Source organism: Erpetoichthys calabaricus, chromosome 9 (genome assembly GCF_900747795.2).
Source record: "Erpetoichthys calabaricus chromosome 9, fErpCal1.3, whole genome shotgun sequence".
NCBI classification, from domain to species: domain Eukaryota; kingdom Metazoa; phylum Chordata; class Cladistia; order Polypteriformes; family Polypteridae; genus Erpetoichthys; species Erpetoichthys calabaricus.
In genome coordinates, this window is record NC_041402.2 from 196,735,259 (window position 1) to 196,744,488 (window position 9,230).

General features: G+C 51.4%; 1 protein-coding gene across 3 annotated transcripts in view; it reads right to left on the reverse strand.

The window, feature by feature from the left end:
- Positions 1 to 4,416: 4,416 nt before the first annotated feature.
- Positions 4,417 to 9,230, reverse strand: part of LOC114657087 (glutamine synthetase-like) — a 95,839-nt gene continuing 91,025 nt past the window's right edge. For 2 of the 3 annotated variants that reach the window (XM_051931509.1, XM_051931511.1), the window contains exons 2-7: positions 5,813 to 5,997; positions 5,581 to 5,742; positions 5,349 to 5,495; positions 5,137 to 5,264; positions 4,856 to 5,055; positions 4,417 to 4,782 (exon numbers count right to left, since the gene is read on the reverse strand). In XM_051931509.1, coding sequence (XP_051787469.1) covers positions 4,464 to 4,782; positions 4,856 to 5,055; positions 5,137 to 5,264; positions 5,349 to 5,495; positions 5,581 to 5,742; positions 5,813 to 5,984 — 1,128 coding nt within the window. In that variant the 5' untranslated portion in view covers positions 5,985 to 5,997 and the 3' untranslated portion in view covers positions 4,417 to 4,463. Of the gene's footprint in view, positions 4,783 to 4,855; positions 5,056 to 5,136; positions 5,265 to 5,348; positions 5,496 to 5,580; positions 5,743 to 5,812; positions 5,998 to 6,645; positions 6,753 to 9,230 lie in introns of those variants that run through there. The other variant, XM_028808846.2, reaches the window with a different exon arrangement.

A 9,230-nucleotide genomic window follows, 5' to 3' on the forward strand; every position in this document is an offset into this window, starting at 1 on the left:
GATGGCGCAGTGATGTTTATTACCCAGGTATGCTGTGATGGTAGAAGGTTCAAGGGGTATAGTGCCCCCTGGAGATAACATGCAACTGGAGGGGGACCAAGACATTCAGTTTCATGTGCTCTGGCAGCCCCTCAATACAGTGCGTGCCCAGGCTGTGAGTGCCGCCCGCCTCTCGAGTTTCAGTTGCACCACATTCCAGTCGGCATTCCAGGAGAGTCATTGGCATTCCAACAATCGGCTTTAAAGTTGGCCTCTGATATCATTGAGGGGCGGATTGCCTTTTAATGCCACAAGAATACAAAGGCCTGCCATCCAAGGGGGTCCTTGTCTTTATTTTCCTGATATTAGTGCTGGGCGCTATATAGACAGACAGACTGATGTTAGTGCTGGGCGCTACATAGACAGACAGACTGATGTTAGTGCTGGGCGCTATATAGACAAACAGACAGACAGACGTTAGTGCTGGGCACTATATAGACAGACAGACTGATGTTAGTGCTGGGCGCTATATAGACAGACAGACGTTAGCGCTGGGCACTATATAGACAGACAGACTGATGTTAGTGCTGGGCGCTATATAGACAGACAGACAGACTAATGTTAGCGCTGGGCACTATATAGACAGACAGACTGACGTTAGTGCTGGGCGCTATATAGACAGACAGACAGACTGACGTTAGCGCTGGGCACTATATAGACAGACAGACTGACGTTAGTGCTGGGCGCTATATAGACAGACAGACAGACTGACGTTAGCGCTAGGCACTATATAGACAGACAGACTGATGTTAGTGCTGGGCGCTATATAGACAGACAGACAGACAGACAGACGTTAGCGCTGGGCGCTATATAGACAGACAGACTGATGTTAGTGCTGGGCGCTATATAGACAGACAGACAGACAGACGTTAGCGCTGGGCGCTATATAGACAGACAGACTGATGTTAGTGCTGGGCGCTATATAGACAGACAGACAGACTAATGTTAGCGCTGGGCACTATATAGACAGACAGACTGATGTTAGTGCTGGGCGCTATATAGACAGACAGACAGACTGACGTTAGCGCTGGGCACTATATAGACAGACAGACTGATGTTAGTGCTGGGCGCTATATAGACAGACAGACAGACAGAATGACATTAGTGCTGGGCGCTATATAGACAGACAGACAGACTGACGTTAGCGCTAGGCACTATATAGACAGACAGACTGATGTTAGTGCTGGGCGCTATATAGACAAACAGACAGACAGACGTTAGTGCTGGGCACTATATAGACAGACAGACTGATGTTAGTGCTGGGCGCTATATAGACAGACAGACAGACAGACAGACGTTAGCGCTGGGCACTATATAGACAGACAGACTGATGTTAGTGCTGGGCGCTATATAGACAGACAGACAGACTAATGTTAGCGCTGGGCACTATATAGACAGACAGACTGATGTTAGTGCTGGGCGCTATATAGACAGACAGACAGACGTTAGCGCTGGGCACTATATAGACAGACAGACTGATGTTAGTGCTGGGCGCTATATAGACAGACAGACAGACGTTAGCGCTGGGCACTATATAGACAGACAGACTGATGTTAGTGCTGGGCGCTATATAGACAGACAGACAGACAGAATGACGTTAGTGCTGGGTGCTATATAGACAGACAGACAGACTGACGTTAGCGCTAGGCACTATATAGACAGACAGACTGATGTTAGTGCTGGGCGCTATATAGACAGACAGACTGACGTTAGCGCTGGGCACTATATAGACAGACAGACTGATGTTAGTGCTGGGCGCTATATAGACAGACAGACTGACGTTAGCGCTGGGCACTATATAGACAGACAGACTGATGTTAGTGCTGGGCGCTATATGGACAGACAGACAGACAGACAGACAGACGTTAGTGCTGGGCGCTATATGGACAGACAGACAGACGTTAGTGCTGGGCGCTATATAGACAGACAGACTAATGTTAGTGCTGGGCGCTATATAGACAGACAGACAGACAGACGTTAGTGCTGGGCGCTATAAAGACAGACAGACTGATGTTAGCGCTGGGCGCTATATAGACAGACAGACAGACAGACTGACGTTAGCGCTGGGCGCTATATAGACAGACAGACAGACAGACTGACGTTAGCGCTGGGCACTATATAGACAGACAGACTGATGTTAGTGCTGGGCGCTATATAGACAGACAGACAGACAGACGTTAGTGCTGGGCGCTATATAGACAGACAGACAGACTGATGTTAGCGCTGTGCACTATATAGACAGACAGACTGACGTTTGCGCTGGGCACTATATAGACAGATAGACTGACGTTAGCGCTGGGCGCTATATAGACAGACTGACGTTAGTGCTGGGCGCTATATAGACAGACAGACAGACTGACATTTGCGCTGGGCGCTATATAGATAGACAGACAGGCAGACAGACTGACATTTGCGCTGGGCGCTATATAGACAGACAGACAGACTGACGTTTGTGCTGGGCGCTATATAGACAGACAGACAGACTGACGTTAGCGCTTGGCGCTATATAGACAGACAGACAGACAAACAGACAGACATTAGTGCTGGGCGCTATATAGACAGACAGACTGACGTTAGCGCTGGGCGCTATATAGACAGACAGACAAATCAAAACTTTATTAATCCGAGGGCCACAGCAGCAGACACAGAAATAACAAGGTGGTCTGTCAGTGGAGTGTGTGACGTGACCAGCGCTGCACAGACTTGTCACTGGCAATGTCACGCTACGGGATGTCCGTCATTGTCACAGCAGATTGGCACATGGTGTCATGGTCTGCTAAGATTTCTGCCAGACCTGCTCGGTGCCGTTCAGCATGCAGAGGGCACAGGACCACCTGGGCCAGAAGGGTGACTGATCTGACGTGGCACTCCTCGGAGCAGTGCAGTGGTCTTGGTCAGTCACTGAAGGGGCCCCTCATACATGGGGGAGGGCCCTCGTCCAGGATGGTCAGCAGCTTCCCGAGTGCCCGGCTGCTCCACCACTTGGTCCGGTGAGTCCAGCCTGACCCCCCACCGAGACTGAGCAGGCCTTTTTAATCTGTTTCTCTAAGTCTGTTGGCATCCCCTGCAGTAACGCCATGTAGAAGGTGGCACTGCCCCCCACAGACACGTAAGGGAGGCCTGCATACACCAAACGAGCTTGTAGAAGACCCAACAGCGTCCATGTGGGTCGTCTGTGTCCTCAGCACCTCCACATCGTCACCATTGGTGAGGACAGGACCCTCCTGAATCTGAGATGGTCTCCATCGTCATGGCGATGTTGAGGTACAGGTGGTCCAAAGTCCTCCCTCTCCCACCACTGCGGCCAGCAGAAGGCCGATTCAGGTTATATAGCGTCTTCATATCACTCGCTGCCTTCGGTTCAAATCACGTCAGTTTGGTTTCAGCGACTTCACACCTCAGAAAGAAAAAGATCTAAAAGAAGAATGGAGGCCAATTAATAAAAAATAAAAAATCAATGACACAAGAAATGAGACCCTCACCTGTGACACCGGATATCCTATAATATGCATCGTCATCATCATCATCCCGAGAAGCTGAGTGGAGATGGGAGGAATGTCCAGAAGGAGAGCCTTCACTACAGCAGTCTGAGCTTTACTGCAGAGTGGCACGCCCAAGTAAAAGACCCCTAGAAGCCCACTTGGAGTTTCTAACGAGGCACCTAAAGGATCCCAGCCTGTGAGAAACCAGAATGAGAGGCCAGTCTGAAGGAAACCTGAACGATACGAGTCCGACGGTGAAGCATGGCAGTGCCCATGCCAGGGACTGGGAGACCACCTAAGTGAAAGCTGCTCAGAGTGCCATGGACCTCACACTGGGTCAGAGGGGCACAACGCAAAGACCACACAGCAGTGGCCTCCATCCATGCCCAAGGTGCCACCCACAGCATTCTCATATTCACTTGCCAGTCGGGCTGCGCTGGGCTCCTTCCCATGTGACACAGGATGTTGCACCAATGGCTGCTCTGGCCTGGAGGTCATTGTCACCTCCCCCCCCCCATTCTTTCCATAGAAGCCCCCCCAGGATGAATGACTAAGTGCCAAGTATCCAATACTGCACACCCCAAACAGGACACACATTAAACTATGGGGTACGCAAATGAAGGGGCACCAACCCCCAAACTGGTAGTCAGCAGTGAATGAGACTTATGGTGGCACTTGGAGATACCAGGGGGCAGTAACTTGGCATCAGATGTTTCATAGTAAGCAAGGGTCAATCAATAGGGCAGTTTATAGCGCCCTTCAGCATGAGCGATGACCCCCCCCCCCACCCCAAGAGCTCCACACCGCCCCCCAGTGGACAGCACTCTCCACACAAGCGCATTCTTACATTAAAAGGTTTTATTTTTTTATTGAGTTTCATTACAGTAAAGCGGGCAGCAGTCAGGTAAAATGAGGCAAAAAGATAGAAGTGCCTCGTCATCCTCAGGGCACCTCACCCGCAGGCACAGGCTCCGTCTCGTTCAGCACACATGTGCGGGTGATGGCCTCCGTCACGGCATACGGGTCACAGTTGGCAGCGGGGCGGCGGTCCTCAAAGTAGCCACAGCCATCTTGGCTGACCTGGCGGGGGATGCGGATGCTGGCGCTACGGTTGGCGACGCCAACAGAGAACTCGTGGATGCTGGGGGTCTCGTGGGAGCCAGTCAGGCGGCGGGAGTTGTCGGCGCCCCCTTTAGGGTCGTACATGCGGATGTGATACGAGTGTCGCTTGCTCAGCTTCTCGATGGCCTCCTCGATAAGCCTGGAAACAAAATGGCACGTCACCTCGGGATGGCATAATCCTCCCCACCCTGCCACAAGGGCGGCTCACTTACTGAAGTCCCCCCTTGTTACGCATGGCCTCCGTGCTGAAGTTGGTGTGACACGCTCCTGCATACCAGTTATCCGTCATCGGCTTGAGGTCAAGTGTGGCCACCACCCCGAAGTCTTCACAGACACGGTGCAGCAGGAAGCGCGCCATCCACAGGTGATCACCCATGGCAATGCCCTCGCAGGGCCCCACCTGGAACTCCCACTGAAATGAGACAGTTTTTATAGCGCCTTTCATGGGCAGACCCATTTATGGACTTCATGAACTGGGGCCCACCCACAATACCTGAGAGGGCATGACCTCCGCATTGGTGCCGGCGATCATCACCCCAGCATACAGACAGGCCTTGTAGTGGCACTCAATGATGTCTCGGCCGTAGGCTTTGTCTGCACCCACACCACAGTAATACGGACCTGCAGGAGAGGGCAACAGTGAAATCGGGCAGTGCCAGCGGAGGACCAAACACCTATCTAATATTAAGAGGTGGCACAGCTCACCTTGGGGTCCAGGGTAGCCATTATTGGGCCAACCAAAGGGGTGCTTGTCAATGCCCAGCAGCGTGTACTCCTGCTCCATGCCAAACCAAGGGTGGCAACGCCCGGCCTGCTCCATCACCGGATGGCAGCTGCTGCGCAGGTTGGTCTCTGGAGGATCAAAAGCTGGCATTAGTTTGGCAATCAGTGTGAGACGCACACACACACACACACACACACACACACACACAATTACCTGCAGGCTTGCGGTTGTACTTGAGCACCTCGCACATCACCAGCTTGTTGGGGTCCAGCGTGAAGGGGTCCCTGAACAGGCACACGGGTATCAGGAACATGTCGCTGTTGGAGACCTCTGCCTGGTAGGTGCTCGAGCCATCGCAATTCCACTCTGGAACATCTGAGGACAAATCAGCTCAGTCACAATGTGCCCAGCAAAGCTTGTGCCTATCTTATGCCACCACACTTACCTTTGATGCCCTTGGGCTCTGAGTCCAGGGTCCTTGTCTTGCAGCGCAGGCCTTCTCCGGTGCCATCGATCCAAATGTAGGTGACCTGCACCTTGTCCCCCTGCGGGAGGCACATGTACTTGTTCCGCACGGTCTTACTGAGGTCAGAGCTGGCAGACATGGAGCTGGACATGGTGATGGTGGGACTGGAAGGACAAATATGAGGGAATAATTATTTGGCAGTGCCAGGAATACCCAGTGTGTCTACACTGACAGGTCATGGGTACAGCACAGGGCATCATTGGCAGAATGCAGTTAAATTCAGATGCCCTGCATCTCATCTGTTCCTGGCTGTGCATCACCATCTATCCCAGTGAAGTGCCCAACACACAGATAATGAAAATACGTGGCAGCCAAACTGGGCATCAGGTGGGACTTGAACAGCCACCATGGTGCCCCCAAAAGGACACAATAAAGGTCAACTAGCTAATAGTGAGTGGGTGTGCCAGTCCTCCTGGACTGTTTAGACAAGGCCTTTTGTCCACCTTGGGCGGGTCTTCTGTCCAGCGGCTCTTTAAACCCCGAAGTGGCCGCCTGTCCGCTGCGATACCAGAGACCGAGGAAATCGTCGTCCATCATCCCATTACACCCCCGGGGGTCACAGCCATAAAGCCCCACACACTCCCGGTGGTCTTACAGCGCGATGCGTTAACCCCTTCTGCTCCGCCCGCTCGTTTCGTCCCCGCGTGTTCTCAGACATGAAGCCGGCCGAACACCCTGCGCCACCGGACCGCCATCAGCGGAGCTCTCGCCGGTTTTTGGTTTTTTAGTTTGTCGTCCCGTCCCCCACTTACCGGTGGTCCGTCGCTCCTTCTGCTGTCCTGGCACTCGGCTGCCGCGCTCTTTAAAGTGTCGGTCAGGTCTCGCGAGCTTTGGCCCAGACAGGTTTGTCCACTTCGCCCCGCCCACACACACACACTCTCCTCACCTACGTGCGCGCTCGGTTCGCCTTCATTTGGGTGTGGCCGCCTGACTGGTTCGGCCGGCGATTTGAGGTCAAAGCGCGCTAATCGCCCATTAAGTGCCCCGCATGACCCATTGAAGTGTGAATTCAGAGTGGAGGGGACAGCAGAGTCACCAGCTGGCAATAGGGGTAGTGTATCCTGGCCTGTGTGAAGGAACACTGCTGGCAAAACAGGGTGGTCATGCCAGGCTTGGCTCTTCTGCCCCATTTTTGCCCCGCTGGCTCTTTTCTGTCACAGCTGCCTGTGCCCATCCTCCCCAACCCTTTCCATGTGACACCCACCACATCTTACTGCAGATGGCTTCCCAACAGTCCTGGACCTTCACAATATGCTGCTCCCCCATGCAGTTGTCTATGCAGTGGTGACCCATGCTGTGCTGTCCTGTGCCCATCAACCTGCAGTGTCCTCATTGTGTGACTGGGCCACCGTCATGCATCACCGTAGCGATGGGGAGATGTGCAGCTAAGAAGATTCGATGTTCTCCTTACCCACGTGCCAACCTCATTGCTTGCTTCAGTGGTCACCAGATGTGTTTTATGTCTCCAGTCCCTGAGCTGCCACTGACTGTCATGTGACCTGCTGCCACCAGTCGGGTGAGTGACACCAGAGGTCTGAGGAGACCAGCTGGACAGGCTTTCTCTCCTGCTGGATGCTGACCCCATATTCACAGAGAGGTCTGATGGACGGGTGGTCACTCAGTGGCACTCCTACCCTCTTACAGTGCCTGGTCTGTGTTTTTGTCTCTGAGGAGCTGCAGTTGGGTGGCACCATCTAGCCCACTGCTTACATTGTCCTTGAGTTTACACTGAGGTGTGCCACTCCACACTGGGTGCCAAGTTTGTATTGAGCGCTCCAATGCCACCTTGTAGAGGCCCATGTGTCCTGTGCCCAGGTGGTCAGGTCCTGCCATGGAATGCTTTTGTTGAGGTGCCACCAGGACTTCAAAAGATGTCTTTCCCAAATCGGTGTGTAGGGTGTCTTTGCCTGGCTAGTGCCAGTGCCAGGTGCCAGCCAGCGAGGAAACCAAAGAGGCTCCAGTGACCACCGTGGGCAGTGGGGCAGTCGATCTCTTACCCTCCTGAGCTTTGCGTGCCAACTGCTCTCAGCAGACCTCAGTGTTTGCATGGCAGGAGTGTGCCAGGCACGCACTTGAAGCTCACCTCATTTAAGATGCCATTTACTGCCTGAGCGGGCATTGCAGACATGACAGAAATCTTGGCATTGATGACATCTGGGATCTGACTGGCCATAAAACTTCAGCATCTGAGAGCAGAGCACACTTGGCCACAGTGGGCATTGTTCATGTTAGCAGGCAGAGAAGTGGAATGGCACCCTGGCACTGGTCATAGAGTGCCCTCCATGATATTCTGTCAGTGCCACTCCAGATTTGAATTTATTTTACAGATTTCATTTTATTTTATTACAGAGGTTAATTCTGCACCATTGAAGTATAATAAATAATGTTCATCAACCACCAAGAAGCTTGTCTGAATTCGTCTGGAGGCCGCGCCGATCGATCGTCCTCTTTTTTGGAAATCAAAATATGGTCACCCTAAAGCTGAGAGACTGTAAATGTGAACCGAGGCTGAAATACAGTACTCGATATATAAATAACTTTATTAAAGATCATTGTGAATATAAGAGAGAGTCGTTAGGGGAAAATGTTTAATAACTTTGTTCTTAGACCGTAGGAATGTAAAAAATCTTTTTTGACCTTTAAGGCTTTTTAAAAAAATAGTCTTGTGATTAAATTCGCAGAGCCAGCGCTGAAAAGCGTGTTAAGAATTTTAGTAAATCAGAAGGAGTGTATATTTTCTTAATTGCTTTGATTCGGGGTGAGAATCTTATGATATAAAAATATATTAACATTTAAACAGAAAGGCTCCAACTTCTTGGCGTCGCCTTTTTTACAGCAAGGTAATTAAAACAAGATGTAAGGAGCGAAAGTCTGAGCGATCGTTTTGTTAAAACAGATTTAAATGTGGGTTATAAGCAACGGATTGCCTTTGGCGACTACCTGTAGGACTGCAACGTCTATCAATCTTATTGATAAGGCTTTTAGTACAATAGGTGTGCATTTGTAGAGTTATGCCGGGGGGCTCATCATAAAACCAGAAAGGCTCCCGAATTCTTATGGGAAGGTATTTAAAACAAAGTGGAATGAATAGATTTGAATCTAAGTTATAAACAACGGAATGCATTCGGCTTGGCGACTACGTGTCGGATTGCAACGTCTGTGAATCTTATTGATAAGGCTTACAACAGCAGGTCAGCATTTTAGATTATTCTCCTTTAAGCAGAAAGGCACTGGCTTGTCCCAGCAAAGTGCCGCATGGCGGGGTGCTTCGTCTTTTCCCACCATTTGCTAGCAAGGGCTGCTTGGCCTTTTTTTGGGGGGGGGACTTCCTGGGTCT